The sequence below is a fragment of the Chaetodon auriga genome, chromosome 12 (assembly GCF_051107435.1).
Source record: "Chaetodon auriga isolate fChaAug3 chromosome 12, fChaAug3.hap1, whole genome shotgun sequence".
NCBI classification, from domain to species: domain Eukaryota; kingdom Metazoa; phylum Chordata; class Actinopteri; order Chaetodontiformes; family Chaetodontidae; genus Chaetodon; species Chaetodon auriga.
Genome location: NC_135085.1, coordinates 20788362 through 20807784, shown reverse-complemented (window position 1 = coordinate 20807784; position 19423 = coordinate 20788362). Strand labels below are relative to the sequence as shown.

General features: G+C 43.3%; 2 protein-coding genes across 2 annotated transcripts; both read left to right on the top strand.

Annotated features, from left to right (window-relative positions):
- Positions 1 to 98: 98 nt before the first annotated feature.
- On the top strand, positions 99 to 8780 carry ralbp1 (ralA binding protein 1). The gene is made up of 10 exons (XM_076745389.1): positions 99 to 205; positions 1893 to 2190; positions 3340 to 3771; positions 3897 to 4246; positions 4803 to 4964; positions 5660 to 5791; positions 6184 to 6294; positions 6437 to 6558; positions 6647 to 6767; positions 6940 to 8780. The coding sequence occupies exons 2-10, from the start codon at positions 1941 to 1943 to the stop codon at positions 7243 to 7245; spliced, it is 1986 nt and encodes a 661-aa protein (XP_076601504.1). The 5' UTR covers positions 99 to 205; positions 1893 to 1940; the 3' UTR covers positions 7246 to 8780.
- Positions 8781 to 9755: 975 nt separating this feature from the next.
- Positions 9756 to 18427, top strand: rab31 (RAB31, member RAS oncogene family). The gene is made up of 7 exons (XM_076745648.1): positions 9756 to 9974; positions 10933 to 11012; positions 11801 to 11882; positions 13964 to 14035; positions 14429 to 14535; positions 15468 to 15577; positions 16189 to 18427. The coding sequence occupies exons 1-7, from the start codon at positions 9939 to 9941 to the stop codon at positions 16284 to 16286; spliced, it is 585 nt and encodes a 194-aa protein (XP_076601763.1). The 5' UTR covers positions 9756 to 9938; the 3' UTR covers positions 16287 to 18427.
- The last annotated feature ends 996 nt before the right edge of the window (positions 18428 to 19423 follow it).

Here is a 19423-nt window from a genome sequence, read left to right as displayed (position 1 = left end):
TCTTCATTAATTCCAGATCGTCCTCGGCCAAGAAACCTACATAGATTATACATTTGCGGTGAAAGCGCAAAGAAATTATAGCGTTTGCTTTTGAACTACGTTTCCCATCATGCACTTTGGCTGCCGCGCAAGCGCAGATGGGTTTATTTAGTATACAGACATCCGGAAGCCACTCTCTGAAACTGACCGAACGGGATGGTACTTGGTAAAGTTTCTTTTCTTTTGTGATTTGTGTGTTCAACGGCAGCAGAGCGGTTGCAAAATAGAGTTTAGCACATGTAGCTAACTATGTATCTCATGTTTGGTTGGTCGGGACGAAACGGCAGCTTTAATTGTGTCGGAGAGGCCAGCTAATCAGCTAGCTTAGCAGGTTGGCAGCTAGCTGAACTACCGTTAGCATAAGGGCCCCTCCATTCAGAGGTGCACAGCTTCTACTTTGTGAATGTTTTTAATATAAATGTGATTTAATCCATCAATACAGAAGCTAAGGAGGGTGTTCTAGCAATAAGTTAATGGTACGTGACTGGTTGTGTTTGATTAGTTTCCCTCTGGAAACAGGACAAAGCAAGTAAATAGGTAATGTGCTCACAGCGAAGAAAGATTAAGATGTCAGACAGGCAGATTTTATTCATAATGTTTGTGTACAAACTTCAATTAGGACACTTTAAGTGAACGTAAAGCTGTCGTGCTTTAATCATTTATCATATTTTGTTTATTGTACTGCAGCGCATTTTTTGGGTAAACCGTGAATGCACCAAACTAACCACTTGACTTATTTTTATTAAATACGTAATGGGAGCTTTCCAACCCGGTGTCTGTTCTAGAGACATCTTGAAATAAGAAGTCGGGCAAATTCAATCCTATCTTTGTAAAACACACAACACCCTTCCAGTTGTTACGTAATTTCACCTACTTCCTAAAACATGTACAACCTGCCTGCTGAGCAGCTCCCTTTGTGCTTAATTTAACATAAACAGCTGAGACATCCGTAGTGTTGTTTCAGATTATTCTCGCGAGAATTCAGATCGCCAGATGAACACATTCCTGCTTATAGGCATCAGGACTTTGAGATAAATCACTGCTACCGACTGACTGATGAGGTGGACTGCAGTTTTGATGTCAGATTTGGCGTGTTAGAAGTAGGACATGGGGACGTGATTGTTCATACATGTAGCAGAGCCCCATCTGCTGGGAGGACATTACTGTTGCAGCTGTTCTGTTCATACAGACATCATTAAAATATAAAGGGAGGAAGAAGAAGAAGTAGAAGTAGAAGCAGGGAAGGGCTACTAATCAACCGATCTGCTTCAGATTTTAACTTATTTGCCACAGCTTGCCTGCATTTTAATTGTGTTAGCTTTAAGTTTTTAGTGTTTAATTGTTTAAAGTGTGTTACAGCTGTGTTGTTCCCCTAATCCACCTGCCCTGACACGCTTTCAACAATGTGAAATTCCCATTGCTGAAACCAAAACTGTGAATTCTTCTGTGGTGCTAAGCAGGTCTTAGTAGAGCCTCTGAATAGCAGTTTTTTCTTAACCTTCATTCAATCCGACTCATTGTGATTGAAATCTCTTTTGCAAGAGCGTCCTCCTTAGTAGAGCAAGGGAAAAAAATGGAGAGAAGATATAAAACACACCGCAACGAACTTAGTCCAGTCCTTCGATTGTGCTTTTTAAATCCTTCGGTAATTCATTACATCTGTATATATGATCTGTATTACTGCAAGTCAACAAAAATAAATATACAAGCAAAATTAAAAACTTTGAAAAATCCTCAGAGGTGCAGATAACAAATAATTACACAGTCCGTGGAAACTGGACCACAGGAGATGACCGGAGAAGTCGATCGTTGGGTTTTCATGTGTTCACATCCTGTTTTTCTGCCCGCTGCAGGTGTGATGGCGAGGTGATGTGCCAGTCACAGAAGTGACCAGAGCAGCCATGACGGAGTGCTTCCTGCCGCCCAGCAGCAGCCCTGCAGAGCAGCGCAGGGCTGAGCACCCAGGGGGCGTGGCACGGACCCCCAGCTCTGAGGAGATCAGTCCCACCAAGTTCCCCGGACTGTACCGCACCGGGGAACCTTCGCCACCCCATGATGGCCATCACCACGAGGCGCCTGACGCCTACGTCTCAGATGATGACAAAGAGCACAGCAAGAAGAAGAACAAGTTCAAGAAGAAGGAGAAAAGGAGTAAGAAATGAGCTTGAAGGTTTATTATTGACAGTTTGACTAAAAGCAGGAGGTCACTCATTGGACATTTTCAAGGCTTTATGTCTATAACAAAACAATGTTCAGGAGTATTTTCTTCTTCTTCTTCTTCTACACTGTAATATACACTGTAAGACCTTAATAGTTATGTAATATCCACTAATGTAGTAGCATTTTGGCAATCTTGCATGCTCAGTCCACTTGATCACTGTGTGGTTAGCATGGAAATGAGAAGTAATTGAGTAAAGTAATGAAGACGGCATTTTTGCTGGTAAAGGGTATGTGTTCATTGATGTGCTTTTAAACAGTGTTTTAGTCGTTTTTGGGCTACACAGCACTGTATTAACGGGATTTGCTGACTGTAAGAAATATGTAGAATATTACTGTCCTTATCCTGTAACATGATGGAGCTGCCAAGTACATATAGGTCATCGACTTCAGGCCGCCAAGAGCAGCTCAGGTCAGAACACAATTGTAATGTTGCTGAAGATCTTCTCAGTAGTATTTGTTGAGGAAAGAGAGAGAGAGCTTCCTACTTTTCCATCCGGCTGGCTGTTGCTGGCTGTAGCGGTGAGAGATGTTCCTCTACTGAGAATGTTTTTCACTGAGGGGTTGTCAGGCTCATTGTCCACTTACTATCAGGGTTTTTCCATGACTGTGTTTAGCTTTAACAACAGGGTATGGTGGGAGAGAGGAAGAGATGGACAGTTTCAGAGCACACCCAGAGAGCCCAGTGAAGGTGTGTCTCCGGCAGTGGTGAGAGAAACGGGGTCTGTTTTCAGGGAAACCCAGAGTGCAGATAACTAGAGGAAGACCAAAACTGTGAAGAGCCACATGACTATCTTTGACACCACCCTGTAGCTGTTTGCTCTCAGGAAAAATGTTTTAACTGAGCTTGTTCTAGAGAGGAGAGGCGTAAGGTGCAGTGGGAGCTATGCTAAATTGGTGGCTGACCTCTTTTCTAAGTCCCCATTCTCCCCCTCCTTTGCTGTCTTCTCTCTCTCACACATCTCTCTTCCTGTTTCTATTTCACTGTTATTATGGTCCTGTCGTAGGAGGAGGATAAGAAACAAGGGGTGTTTCTCTCCTCAGATCTAACCCTATTTTTGCCTCTTTGTTTTACTTTCACAGCGGAAGGCTACGCCGCCTTCCAGGAGGACAGTTCAGCAGACGAAGCAGAGAGCCCGTCCAAGATGAAGCGCTCCAAAGGAATCCACGTGTTCAAGAAGCCCAGCTTCTCCAAGAAGAAGGAAAAGGACTTCAAGGTGAAGGAGAAGGGCCCCAAAGAGGACAAGGCCAAGGACAAGAAATCGAAGGACCTGACGGCTGCTGACGTGGTCAAACAATGGAAAGAGAAGAAGAAGAAGAAGAAACCGACAACGGAGGCAGAGCCCGTCCCAGTGGAGGTCCCCACCTTCAGGCCCATCTTTGGAGCACCTCTGGCTGAAGCTGTCAAGAGGACAGCTCTGTATGATGGCCTCCAGCTGCCAGCCATCTTCAGAGAGTGTGTGGACTACATTGAAAGCTATGGCATGAAGTGTGAAGGCATCTACCGAGTCTCAGGTACAGAAACTTTAGGAGGCTGTTGATTTCCATCCAAAAGGTTATAAAAGATGTAAGTAGTACTTGAGTGTATCTCAATTTTTGCATGTCTGATTGATACTCACATCAGATTCTGTCCCTCGCAGGCATGAAGTCCAAGGTGGATGAGTTGAAAGCAGCATATGACCGTGAGGAGTGCCCCTGCTTGGAGGAGTACGACCCCCACACGGTTGCCAGCCTCCTGAAGCAGTACCTACGCGAGCTGCCAGAGAACCTGCTGGGCCGGGATCTGGCCCAGCGCTTCGAGGACGCCTGTGGACGGCAGGTGGAGGCCGAGAAGGTGACGGAGTTCCAGAGGCTGCTGGCCGAGGTGCCGGCGGAGAGCCGACTGCTTCTCTCCTGGCTCGTCACGCACATGGACCACGTCATCGTCAGGGAGGCGGACACCAAGATGAATATTCAGAATATCTCCATTGTCCTCAACCCAACCATACAGGTCAGAGAGGAAGGACGGACGAAGCTGAGTAAATGGAATTTGGGATGAATGGGAAAAGATAACAAAGGAAGGAAGTGGGGAGAAATGATCATATGAAGAAGTAAATTCAACAGCAGCATGCAAAGGAAACATCAAATAGAAAAATGGATCTAGGGCTCAGGCTGTGTACCTAAAAGATAAGAAACCTTCCCTTAGCAGCAGGCCCGAGTTTTTATTGGATCAAACAGTCAGTTCATCTCCTAAACCCTGGCCCAGTTTAGTGAAGCTAATATATTCTCAAAGGGGACGTCTCTGTGGCTGCTCCACTTATTCTCAACCAACAGCAGCAGTAGCCACAACACTGTGAAATAGACACTTCTTTCATTTAACGAGCAGAGCCCACGGTCAGTGTAATCAGGCTGAGTAAATATGCAGGAATTTATGATGTGGAGAAGGTGATGTCGAGGCGATTTGTCTCCATTCTGCGGTCTAACACGTAAAATACAAACACCATCTCACACGCAGGACAGGATGCAGTAAATCCACGCCTTCCCTCATTTGTTTACCTTGTGTTCAGATTGGGAACCGAGTTCTTTACATGTTCTTCACGCACGTGAGGGAGCTGTTTGGAGACGTAGTCCTGAAGCCGGTGGTGCGGCCCCTCCGCTGGTCCAACATGGCAACGATGCCGGCGCTGCCCGAGACCCAGGAGAGCATCAAAGAGGAGATTCGACGACAGGTAGGCTCAGCCCCGCTGCAGCTTGTTTTCTATGGATTAAACAAACCAGATATAACATGTGAGTTATTAGTGTTTCAGGTGCTGGTAGGTGGATTTTTTAAAGTTTTGGACAGAGCCAGATGAGCTGTTTTTGCCGGTTTCAGCTTCTTAAATGTGAGCTTCTTGCACCTGCTTTACGACACCTTTGATAAAGTTTGCACGTAAACTGACGTCTTCTGAGAAATATGCTACTTTGAAGTACTCTGAAATATTTCCAAATCTTTTTATTTTTTTGTAGTAGAGATTAAAGTGTTACAAAGTAGATACAAAATATTGCAGCAGCAATTTAGCAAAGTCAGCATTTTCTGTTTATATTACATTGTCTAGTCAGCAGTGCTCATTTTTATCTTGGCCTCTGGTTCTCTGTGTGCCGCGACTTCATATTTTGTCACCATGTGCCAGACGTTCCCGCCATTTATTTTCATGCCAGTGAACACTGCAAAACAAACGAAAAACTGGAGACGCACACCTGGTGCAGACAACTTTAACTTTGTATAAGCAGCTTTGAACTTTGAAGGACGTCTCTAAAGTTTCTTCTCCCTTCAGCTGAGCTCTGCACCTTATTTCACTGACTGCTGTAATTAAGGACTTATCTGACTGTTGCACTCATCTGAAGTTGTTTTGGAGTGTCAACAAAATTTTGACGTGTGTTTTAGGAGTTCCTGCTCAACTGCCTGCACAGGGACCTGCAGGCGGGGGTGAAGGACTTGTCTAAAGAGGAGCGACTCTGGGAGGTTCAGAGGATCCTGACTGCTCTAAAACGCAAGCTGAGGGAGGCCAAACGTCAGGTGAGTTGTGTCTGGATACTGCATGCATGCATGCTGATGGATGTTTTTTCATGTAATTCAACAAGAGCAAGAACAGTCGTACCCACATATTACGAGATGTCGCCTGTTGAGTCACAGCACTGATGTGAATTTCCAGTGTAGGCTAATGTACATAAACATAATGAGCTGCTTTTATTCAAGAGCTCTGCACTCGTTTGTAATTTCTGTACTGATGCATACGGTGTCAGAATACGAAGAACACCTTATGATGCAATCCAGTACAACCATACCACAAAGAACAGCCTCTGAAATGACCACAGACACGAATCAACACCTCTCTGATACGGTCTGATGGATTAAGTTGTTTGACTGTTGTGATTTATTCCCGTGTCTTTCCCGCTTTGGCCTTGTAGGAGTGTGAGAGTAAGATAGCCCAGGAGATAGCAAGCCTCTCAAAGGAAGATGTTTCAAAGGAGGAAATGACTGAGAATGAAGAGGAAGTCATCAACCTCCTCTTAGCACAGGTGAGTCACACACAAACGTACATGAATGTGTTTTGACCAACAAAAGTTGTGCTACAGATCGTCCACTTAGATTCAACTCTAACCAATCTCTGTGTATGTCGGCCTGAGATGGAATAATCTCGTGTTTCCTCTCCATCATCAGGAAAATGAGATCCTGACAGAGCAGGAGGAGCTGATCTCTCTGGAGCAGGTGCTTCGCAGACAGATTGCTACGGAGAAGGAGGAAATCGAGAGACTGCGAGCAGAGATTGCAGACATACAGAGGTAAGACAGGAGGTCCTAAATCTGGTGTCGTGTGACGTCACAGCGTGGACTAAAGGTCTGAGTGGTAACCCAGCGTTGTGCTCCTCAGCCGGCAGCAGGGCCGCAGCGAGACGGAGGAATATTCATCAGACAGTGAGAGTGAGAGTGAAGACGAGGAAGAGCTGCAGATGATTCTTGAAGACCTGCAGAAGCAAAACGAGGAACTGGAGGTGAGAAGGACGTTAGGCGTACGTGAAGTGTGGAAGTCTGAAAGTACACTTTAGAATATCACTTTGTTTATAAACTTTCTTTCTGAGCAAATATCGGATGAAGATTTTCTCTGTAAATATTACCAGAGATGAACTTTTCTTAAGCGCCGTGTGTGCTTTTAACGCCCTGTAGAACAAAAACACCCACCTGAACCAGGCCATCCATGAGGAGCAGGAAGCCATCTTGGAGCTCCGCGTCCAGCTTCGCCTCCTGCAGAGCCACAAACTGCAGCAGGAACTGACCGTCCAGCCGCCGGCCGAGCAGGCCCCGCCCGCGCAGCCCAGCCCAGAGCCCCGCGGCGAGGAGCAAACCAAACGCTCGGCCGCGGTGGCGGTGGTGGCCGCCGGTGCAGACGCCGCTGCCTCGGCCAACGGCAAGGTGGCGAAGGATCCTTCGAAGCCCTCACCGAGCAAAGACAGGAGAGACACCAACATGTGAGATGCCACATCGGCGACACATCGGTGGCTCTGTGCTGCTGTACGTCTCTGCCGCTGGTCAGTTGTCCCGTAGCGTCACTCGTTATCCACTGGAGATTTCACTTTGCTGGATCCGTGGGTTCATCAGTAATCGTGTCCACTGAGTGGCCGCCATGGAAGAATCTGTTACCCTGTCTGTGGAAATCAAATACCTTGTTTCCCATTTTCCAATGCAAAACACAAAAAAACGACAAGTAGAGTAGCTGCTGCGGTGACAACTGGCTACTGCTGAGAGAGACGAGCATTTTATCAAAATCACAGTGCCAAGCCTGTAAGGGGGGGCGGGGGGGCAGGGGAGGGTGAAAGGAGTCAGAAAGCAGGTAAGGGGATGGAGGTAGGCGCCTTGCCAGTACATGACAAAGTTTATTTTCTGCTGGTAAAGGCCGAAGAAGTGAGAATAGACCAGATGTAATCTCAGTTCCTGTATCTCACTGTGCCCGTTACCCAGAGGCTAATTTGACCTGTAAGGACAGAGACAACTGTGCCATAACTGAAGATGCCAGACTGGATCCGCCTCCCCAGAGAACCACTAATACAAAAGCTCTTTGAATAATGAAGAATTTACGATTGGTCTGTCTATATATTATATATTTAAGTAGTATTCTGAAGAATACGGATGACTGTTCAAGAAGTACGTTGATTTTAAATCTCAGCTTTTTAGTAATATATGGATATGTGTATAAATACATTGTAGATGCTTTCTTTTCTCTGAACAGCAGATGCACATAAACACTGTGGCGTTGCAGCCGACCAGTGGATGACAAAAGTACTTTGATCACTGCGACGTGTGGACAAACAGCTGGGAGGGCAGGGTCGTTACCGTCACACGGTCAAACGACATTTGCTCTGTAGTGCAATCATCTTCTCTGTTATCTCTGCCTGTCTTGCACAAAGAAGGAAACATGGCAAACGACGTTAGTGCAGTTTTATGATGGAATAACAGATCTGTAGTTATGCTTCTTGTCGCCAAAACGCGCGCGGAGACACGGGCGTTTTTTTTGTAACTCTTAATGCGTTATTGGTGATGAGCTGTTGTTCGTGGCATCAGTTGGAAGTGAGTAAGAAAAAACTCAAGATTACAAGTCAATCATTTCATTTCACGGCTGATCCATGACTGTTACAAAGTGCTGTCATCGTTCAGTGATATTTAGAGCAAAGGCATGACCGGACTTACTTACTGTTTGTGTATATTATTGTAAAATTGCAAACATACTGTATTTTCAGCTCTTATGTTTCTTTTTTTTTTATTATTATTATTAATGACCTGTATGGAGTATGCTAGTGTGACTGCCCTGCTTTGGTCACAAGCAAATCAAATCAATCTCATCTGGACTCATGATTCAACTTGTTATTAATCCTGTGACTGAAACAGATAAACGCTTGATTGTGTTCAGAAGCTTCTCATGAGGTTATTTTCATATTGTTCCAAGCTTTTGCAGCTTATTGTTGCAGACAGAATAATGCTGTGAAGAATAAAGTGTCGATCCGAATAACTCATCTGAATCTGTCTTTGATACACAGCCAAATGTTTACCTTTTTGCTCAACTATGTTGGCTGGAAGTGTGGTCCATATTTAGCACTTCCTATTTTCCATTACACATTCTCTGAATACTTTCCCCTCTCCCAGCCTAATGAGGCTGGAAATAAAAGCTGTGCATCCATGATGCGGAAGTGAGGCGCGTCCTTGTTGGGTTTTTAACTCAGAATCAAGTCTTAATAGCTCAGAGATAGTGGAACCACCCGACTTTTTTTGGTCATTGCTTTAAACGGTTTCCGATTTGGAAAGAAGCAGCGTGAAGTTGCACAAAATCAGCGAGAAAGAGACCGGATGTAAGTAAACTTGATTTCAAAATTAAAGTGTACCTTTACTTTAACTGGATAGAAAATAGAGAAGTTCGTGGCGGGCTGACCTTAATCTGCAATTTGTTGCAGTTTGTCTCTTTTGTCTCACGTGGGAATTAGTTCATTTATGGATGAGTAAATTCATATCTAGTTTCAAAGCTTCCTTACTGAAACACAATGACCTTGTCTGTGAAGATGATTTTTATTCCATCAGTAAAATGTGTAGTATTTTGCATATCATTACCTCACATGGATGTTAGAGAAGAATAACATCTGTGCATGCTTTCAGACTAGAAGGCAATTTTCATATGCATTGCCTGCAGGGGGAATTTTTCCCTTAAAAGTGCATTGATGTTATCTATGTACAGGCATGATTTTATGAATTGCAACTGTGATGTAAAAATCTGAAGCCTCTAGTGCTCATATGTAAAGAACTTCGAATTACAGGTTGAAATACTATGGGGAAAGAGTTTAGTTTTAAGATCTTTTAAATTAAGTTATTTGGATTTTTATGGAAAACAATAATTATAATTACACCAAGGAGACTATTCTTCTCAAGGAAATTCGCAATATGGAGCATATGAGGCGCTGCGGGTCTTATTTTGAAAGCCACCAGCGGAAGTTCTACTTGTCAGCGACACCACTTGACACTAGGTTAGAGTAGATGGTCACCCTGTCTGTCTGTCTGTCTCAGGGGCTGGGTTTCTCTTTTATCCAAGAAGAAGGGAAAAAAATCTGAGTTTCAAGCATGACGGGACAAAGACACTGAGTGAACACTGACAAACAATGATTTAAAAACCTTCACAACCTACCATGGCCATAAGGGAGCTCAAAGTTTGCCTTCTGGGGGTAAGTGGGAGATGTTTTGTTGATCCACTTTGGGGGAAATTCCTTCTGTCTGCTGCGAGTCTAACTAACCGACAACATGTTGACGATGACAGAAGTTTAGTGAGTCCAGATGACACGAAGTCTCGCTAAATGTCGGTTATTTTTTAATCGTGTTGCTCCTTGTCTGAAAACTTAACATTTTAACTATTGATTGCTAGTTGACTGAAAACCAGCAGCTAATCGGCCGGTGGGCGCAGCGGTCGTCTAACGTTTATTTCCTCATCGTCTTCGTCCGTTTTTCATCGTTTAATCGATTAATTGCACTTTCCAGCAAGTTTTTGTCTTCATTTTTTAACGGCTTTGACAGTTTATCATCCATTACGTCATCCCCAGACCGACCGCTACGTGCCGGCCGTTAGATTTCCTGCTGCGTTAGCAAAACACCGCGGTGCCTTTAAATAGACGGTGACCGGGACGTTCACGGACAGCTTGGACGACACAGATGTGCTTGATCAATGGGGTAAAGGGGAAGTGGTTTCTTTAAGAGCCACTTCAACGTTTACCAGGCCTTTGCATTCCGCCACAGGGCCGCTGACAAGTATTTCAACAACAAACGTTTAACTGTTTTTACCAATCGTTTGTTAGCCTCTGGACTGGAGGGGTACACATGATTATCTGTGTGATCTGTAGGGGAGTTTATGGAGAAGAGCTGTTGTTATGTTTGGATCACCAGAATGACATGGAGCATAAATGACATGCAAGCTTTCATGTTGAATTATCTGATATTTAGGTGATTGGGAGATGCAGCGTGCCGTCCTGCAAGTAATGTTAACCTTAAATTCAGAGCTAGTAGTGGAGTTCATGGCCAGTCAGGATCTGATAGGGTGGCCATGTGACCAGGCAGTTGGCTAACCAATGGGGATCAATGTAGTGAATCTGTCCAGAGTGCTGTGACTGATGTGCAAACTTCTGCTTCCAGGACACTGGAGTTGGGAAATCCAGCATTGTCTGCCGATTCGTCCAGGACCATTTTGACCACAACATAAGTCCCACAATAGGGTAAGCTTTGTGGTACACCTCACAGAAGACAGTGAAACAGCAGGAAAGAAATCAATCAGACAAGAGAAACGTTATGCTTCAAGTCAGGCTTTGATGTCAAATCATGTCCAATCACATCTGAAGTGGCAACAGTCTCAATCAGTTGGACTACATGGGGCGTCAAGCCAAGCAAATTATTCTCAATAAACGGAAAATTAAAATGAAATCTCTCATGCTAGTGCTGAGGTCAGCTGACATGTTGGTACGATTATAACTGACCACAGTAATCAGATCTTCAATCTCCTCACAAAGAGACATTTTAAGATAAACAGTTTGATTTACAGAGGGAATAATAAGAACTCTGCTGTCTGAAAAATGGATTAGCCTTCTTGTCTCCTCTCTTATCAGAGAGCAGCAGTAGCCTGCGTCTCCTCATGCAGGAGAGGCTCACAGGACGGAAACATGAATGGCGCCCTCCTCTGCTCAGCTGTTGCATTAGCTAGCAGTATCAGTTAGGTGCAAGATAATCTCCACAGGTTAGCATCGTCAGACCAGGCTTTGATTTGGTATTTGTGATTTTGGGGTGAACTGTCCCTTTAAGTCATCTCTAAACAAACGTTCGAGCCCACCTAATCATTGTTACTACAGTGTTGGCCCTTTCTTGTTTGGCGGTTGTTGTGTGGGCCTCTGACCAACCCTAGTTCACTGTCAGACATCTTGTTTGTTTCCTGCTGACTTGGACTGATTTGTTTCCTGTTGTGCCTTTTTAAAGAACAGCATTGTTGTGAAATGATCTTTATCATCCACAGAGCATCTTTCCTAACCAAAACCGTGCCATGTGGGAACGAACTGCACAAATTTCTGATCTGGGATACAGCCGGACAGGAACGGGTGAGCGCGCTCACTACAGAAACTCCTCATTTACTTACTGTTAGCTTTAAGTTAACACACATGACTCTATGAGTCACGTTTCTGGAAAAGTTAATTTTCCGTTACATTTTTCATGAGGAAGCAGTGACACAATCATTTCACTGTCAGTCGTCCTCATGACATAAAGTTATTATTAGGCATGAAATAGGATGATTTAGTTAAGGTTCAAAGTTCACTGTGGTATCATCACAGTGATTCATTTAATTGAGGCGGCGGTGGGGGTGTGAAGGTTTCCAGACCTGCTTACAGCATGGAAAATTAGTGCGAGCTTTTTTCTGCCTGTGCGTGAAAATGATTCCTTGAAACATCTGTAACCAGGGTTTAAAGGTGCAGTGTGGAAGACACGGCCAGAACCTAAAACATTCAAAAGATGAACCTGCATTATGGACAGAATGTGAAGAACTAACAGTTCTGATGTTACTTCTGAGACAGCTTCGAGTCCCGGCCCGTCCTGTCTCCTCACACCACTTTGTGCCTCATGAGGTGATAGTTGAGTTTTAGCTGGGAGAGTATGTGAGTGCTGAGGTTGTGACATTTCACAAGCTTTCTCTGCTCTTTTAGTCAAATAAATGTAAAGAAAGGAGCCGTATAACTGTACACCGTCTGAATACAAGTTTCACTTCACTTCTGCACGTCATTCAGACTTGAAACAAAATAAAACTCAACAAAACCGTCTTGGTTTGTCTGAACTGTTCCAATGATCATCAGCTCTGGTTTGGTGGAAATAAACTGTTGTTACCGAGTTAGACGTAAGTTGTTTGTACGCTGTTTTTTCTCTGCGAAGCACTTTGGTAAGAAAAGTGCTACACAAACAAATTTTATTATTATGAAATATTCTGGCTCTCCATGCTGCTGAGGCCCGACCTCCCTCTCGCTCCTCTTTTGTTTCCGCCTGCTATGTCTCCATCCTCCTCGGAGTCAGAGTCACTATAAATCACTTCGGCACTGTCATCCCTGTGGTCAGACGGGCCTCTGTCAGTCTTGGAGGCTGTCCTGTCCTGGTCCGGCTGCAGTGCTCTGAGCTCCTGGTCCGGGAAGACTCACTCAGTTAATAGGGCCACTATTACTGCACGGCTAACTGAGCTAACTAGCTAACGGCAGCCAGTAGCTGCAGCCAAAGATTGTAGTAAGCTGGTGATATGCTGCCCCGTATTTGTTTGGAGTGACCTTCAACAGGTGGGCGTATCTTTAACCTTATACCTTTTTAAAATCTGCGTTATCTGTGTGACGAATATTATACTCATCACACCTGACTGTAATTTACCACATCATCTACCATAAACATCTGGGAACAACATAAGACACAGTCAAAACTCTCAATATAGAACAACCAAGAGAGAAAGTGCAGCGTAAAGACGCTGTACTGTGGTTCTGTAGTGCAGTGTTTTGAAGAGCAGGCCTCCTTATTGTCCTTATTGCTTGTATTGCCGCGAGGGGGAGGGAGGGCAGAGGGATGATGGGATGTTCGTTTGTGCTGACTGCAGTCGGTGGTGATGCATATTAACAGTTGGTGGTGTTGACGTGCTGTGAAGTGCTCCAGTAAAAGACGAGAGGACTGCGAGGTGAAGCAGGTTTTGAAACATTAAACTAAAGATTTGGATGTTTCTTGGTGAAGAAAACACGCTCACCATGTTTTCTAAGGCCTTAATGATATAAATATTGGATTTTGGTGTCATGCAAACAAAAGCCTTTTTAGTGAAAACTCTTAAAGGTACAGTTAAATACAGTTTGTATATAGTATTTAGAGGCTGTAAACAGTTCTCTATAAGAACATTCTTCTTAACAGTGGAGCAACGTTCACGAGGAGCTGAAACTTTCCGTCGGCCACTCATCTCTGAAGAATGTATGGACATAGTCTGCTCACAGTACAGCGTGCTGTGTTCGACTTTCATGGGCTAACACGTGTCTGTGCTCACTTTGAATGGCCATACACTGTTGTTGAAGTCATCTTTAAAAAGCATTTGGGGTGACATCTGTACTATGTAAATGAGATTTGATCGGATATATTGACTGACTCCTGTAAATGTGTTGTCTTTTTTTAGTTTCACTCATTAGCTCCAATGTACTACAGAGGATCGGCTGCTGCCGTCATTGTGTATGACATTACTAAACTGGTAAGAACAACGTTTTTTTTTCTTTAAGTCAAAGCAGAGACCGTAAATTAAACTTGAGGTGGGTGGTGGCGGCGTCAGTGGTTTCATCATGTTCCTTAACCCAGACCAGATGACAGAATCCTGGACTGAAAGCCTGACAGCTCTCTGAGGGGCTGCAGCAGCCCTTCACCCTCACTGTACCACCGGAGCAGAGAAGAAGCTGCTTTCACACCATGAGCCTGATGTAAAATTCAGTTACTTTTCCATCACTCTGGGATGCTTTACTTCCATGACCTACAAATGCCATTCTTTCCTGGTCTGTTAATGGAAACTCGTCTGAAAAACACCATCCAGCGCGGTGAATGTGTGACACAAGTTGTAGAAAATGTTGGGCCGTGTGTTCTTGTTGTTCAGGACTCTTTCCAGACACTGAAGAAGTGGGTGAAGGAGCTGAAAGAGCACGGTCCAGAGGACATCGTTGTAGCCATAGCAGGGAACAAGAATGATTTAGGAGACATCAGGTGAGTTTTCCCAGACTCTCGGGTTCTCGGTCACATGCTGTATCTACTAGGTGTTCTAGAACATGAACCACTCTCCCGTTGGCAGAAATGCCCTTTCTCTGTGTTGCTTCATCATTCGCCTCCACAGTCACTGCGGTCTCAGCTCTGACTCTCGTTTCACTGCATCACTTCCTTTTAAGACTCTCAGCACAGCGCGCTCTTTCAGGTTTAGCAAACGAGTCGTCCGTGTCTTTGTTCACAGCTGAGACTCATCACTGTGAACAAAACAAGAAGGTAATCTTCTTGTTATACCTGTTACGTAGCTCACGTCAAGTCCACTGTGCCAAGAATATCCTGTCTCAATAATTGCCATTGTGATCTTCAATTGTCTGGTAAGATGACTGGAGCAGGGCTGGCTGTGGAAACCAGCTGAGGCTTTAGAAATATTCACTCAACTGACAAATACTTTGTTCTGCACACTCTCAATAACTTCATTAATGAAAAAAAGAATGAACTTAAACCGCAGATTGTTCTTTGTTTAACTGCTGACTGCAGCAAAGCTACAGAAATGCCTCCAAAACATTGATAAATGTATCCCTAAGACACTTTCCAGTATCTCTTTGACCATTTTTAAACACTGTCCCTGCTGCCCACCATCAGTCTCAAAGTATGGCAGTGGACTTGTACACACGGTCCTGTCTGGGCATATTTTTGTTCCGTCTGCTCGCTCTGTGGACGGTGATGCCACACTAATGTAGCACAGGGGAAACTAAAGCATTCAGTGTTAAACCTTGACCCCTCTTTCATGTCTGGTCTTCTGTAGCAGACCTCAGAGCAAACCTGCTCGAGATGTGGAAGTCACTGACGATGAAATGCTGATTATTTATGGAACCCTTGTTAACTGTGAACCTCCCTCCACGCTCCACGCACATGAGTGTCCCTCTGTTTCACAGGGAAGTTCCTATGAAGGAAGCTAAGGAGTTTGCTGAATCAATTGCAGCTATTTTCATCGAGACCAGTGCCAGAAATGCTGTCAATGTTGAGGAGCTCTTTCAGAAAATCAGTAGGTTCCACGTCTTTACTGTGTGTTGTGTCACATGTGTCTGCATGTGCTCATAGACAGGCTGGAGACGCCTCTCCGTATTCTGCCTTTCAGTATTTATACGTTGTTTCCTTACATGCCATGTAATCTCATAAGGGATGGACCAGTTTAATGGTATGACACAAGAAAAAATAAAATAAGATAAATAAATAAAAAATAAATCAGTCCGATGACTAAATCAATCTGACTCATTTCCTGCTTGTGTTGCTAAGGACTTTTGGTGGTTTGTCAATGTGCCTTTACTGCTGTCATTTCTTCAGCTTTGCAGGTTTCTGCCATAATGTGGGAAAGACAAATGCCATTAAATATCTTTTTATTAATGTTAGTTTAGAAATATCTCTCTCATCTGAATAACTTTGTGGAGTTGGCATGTCTTGGTCTTACAGTGTGTACTGTGTTAGGCTGAGCTGTACTCCTGGTGTTGTGCTTTGGCTTGCAGATAGATCATATTTTGTTTCATGGCTACTTGTAGTGGATGTTTACGAGGATGCACTGCCAAATACATCACAGTGGTAGTAATGCAACACTTGACATGCTTGAAAGAGTTAAATGCCCCTGCGCTGTGTGTTTAGGTAAACAGATTCCACCCCTGGAAAACCCTGAGGTGGAGAGCAACGAGTCCTTTAAACTCACCAGGCAGCCCGCTCCGCCCGCCAGGAGGTGCTGCTAGTGCCAGCAGAGGCTGATGAGATGACTTCCCTCAGCACCACGGACCCCACCAGCACAGCACAGCACAGCACGCTGTCCACGATGCTCACGGTGTCTTACACCTGGGAAAGACAAGACAGTGGACAGACAGAGGTCAGCCTGCACGTGTGGTCAACTGCAACATGAAACAGAAAAACCTACCAACAGTATTATATGTGTCATTGCACAGTTATTCCATTTAATTGTAGCAGTGTGGACTCTGATGAGGCCAGAAAGCAGAGAGTCTCCAGTCTGTCGCCCTCTGGTGGTGTTTTTACCTGAATTACATTAAGATTTCTGTCTGTGCGGGGATGCTCCATACAGTAGGTCATTACAAAAAGCTGGTTTTATCCCATTTTCCACAGTAACTTTAGCACAAATTAACAACAAGTGATCCAGCTGATGTGCTTTTTAAAGCCAGGTTTTGCATTTTCATTTCCAGAGTCAACTGCTCCGTAGATTTTCATCGCACTGTGGCTCTAAAGTCGCACACATTAAAATGAGGGGTTGTTTTTATATTCATTTTTATCGAGACTACACTTTCATGTACATGTATGTATCACTCTTGTATAGAATTTAATTTTGAAGAGGTCGTCGACATCAAACCTCAGACAAGCTTTCAGTTCTGTAGCTTAAACGCAGCGGCTTTACATTCCACTTCGTCATGTGTTCTCACCCACATTTGCTGTACAAGGGTTAACTGTAATGCTGCAGAGTGAACAGCTTAAAGGCCTACATCGTAAATACAGTATGACACGCCCTGTTGAAACACTGTGATCAATACTAGAATTGTTTACATAGTGCTAAAGATATTCTACATGCTGAAATGTGTTGTCTGAGATTTCACTTTAGTGACTGTATACGACTGCCAAACACGAGTTTTCCATGTAGTTTTTTTTTTTCTTTTTTACTCGAACATGGGTTACATTTATAGTGTTAAGAGGAAAAACGACCTGCATGTGTTTTACTCTAAAGCTGTTTAAGCTCCAAAAGCGTCGCGTTCTTTGTACTAACAATCTCGAGAAGCACATATGGGCATATGGCCCTGAACCAATCAATGTTAGCCTGCAAAAAAGTGGAAAAAGGATAACGATGAAAATAGTCTTTAGCCCAGTTGTGTAAACTAAGATTATCTGTATTGTTGGCCTCTGTGTCTGCGGCAGTAGGACCCTTGGATTTGACCACTTGAGAGATGTATAACAGCACCTTTGCATCCATTTTAACACTCTTAGTTTTTTGTAAGTGTTGAAACAGTCACAGTACTCCTTAACAGCATTTTTTGATAAAACATGAACATTGACTTAAATACATCATGGTTTCCTGTGGAACAGTGTTTCTGGTTCTGCCTTGCCATAGATTAAAAACATGTTTACATTTGTGCCTATGTTTGATAGTACAAATTAAAAAGTAATTTAAAAATGTACTGTTTTTACCAACATGTATGAGAAGATATTAGAGCTAAATTTGTAGTTTTTAATGCAACTATGGACTCATTTTGGAAAGTCGTACCAAACTTCTTTCAAAAATCTGCCAATTAATTTCTTGACTTTCTGACTTCTTCTGAATCCAGAGTTTCCACATGAAAACATGTCACGTGTAATATTAAAGGATATTTTGCTTCATGCAAATATTTATACATTTGACTACAACCTCCACTAAAATGTCACACGGTGATTAGCTGAAATTGAAAGTTGAAACTGAAGTCGGAGCTGCGCGATGGCTCAGATGTATAGACTGAGACAAATTTCATGAAATGCAGATTTTTCAATGCAGTTTGGCATGATGTTACCTCCAGACGAGAGAAAACGACATGACGAAATGTTATTAGAGATCAAATGTTGACATGTTCAACAAGTATTATATTGTTGCCACACAAGTGCCTTTTTAATGTTTTTCTAAACAAACGTATGACGTGGCTAAAAAGTGCGTACTTCTAGAATAATGCATGACTGACTTGACTAAATCAGTACAGACTAATTGTATGTGTACCAGTCAACGTTGAAACTGCCAGTTATCTGCAGCCATCCTTATACTGTGTGCCTACGTCATGCTTCCCTGTATCCTCTGTAGGACAGATTAACTTTTGTATATTAATCCGTGTAATAAAGTAGTGATTATTGTATTGCTCTGTTGTGTTTTTTGTGTTACGTTCACCCACTGTAAGGATAACGTGTTTTTAAAGATCATCATATGACTTTTAAAGGACTACAGTCTGGCTTTCATGAAGCTTTCACTCCAGTAATAGCAGTATTTAAGAAACTCCAACTTTGGAAAAGTAGTGTTGTTTTCCCCACAACCTGTTTGCTTTAACCCCAAAATAAGAAACACTCAACATATTAATCTTGCCTTATTTTTGCAGATATATGGTTGACGTGACCCTTTGAAAAGCTGTCAACAGCACAAACTGCATGCAGAGTCCCGTTCAGTACACTGCGGTGGATTACTCCTTCAGCAGCTTACAGAGGGGAGGTCTCCACTTCCTGTCACGGAGATGGATTTAACCGTAGCTACAGTTGTCAGTGGTCTCTAAGACAGTAAAGTGGGATATAAATAGTTAATAGACAAAGTCACAGTCATAGACAAACATGTCTGATTGTGTTTGATTGGAATCTAGACAGATCAGAAAGTGATCCTGCAGTTTGATCTACTTAACAATGGTCACAAAGACTAATGGCAGTCCTGAAAGTCACACAAGTGGAAAATATACTTTTGTTTGTACTCTTTGCTATATTACTTTGCTGTATTAATTCATAAGCCTGCATTTAATTACTCCTGTGCTCCTGTGTGCCATCTGAAATTACATATTCTGAGGTTTATCTTTACTGTATAAATTAAAACAAACAAACAAACAAACAAACAAACAAAAAAAGAGAATAGTTTTAAGGGAGGCCAAGCCAAATGTACCATAGTCACCATGTGTTGACAACGTGTGAGTTTAAGTGTGGGAAGTAACCGAAAGTGAAACAATTCCCACATGTTTAGCTAAAGTGTACGTGTACAAAATGGACTTTGGTGTGTATTTGAACCTGAAAACAGAGCAAGAAACTTAATTTCTCTGAATAAGGGTCAAATCAGGACTCCTCTCATCTTGTGAAGTGTTTTTCCTCCCAAATAGTTTCA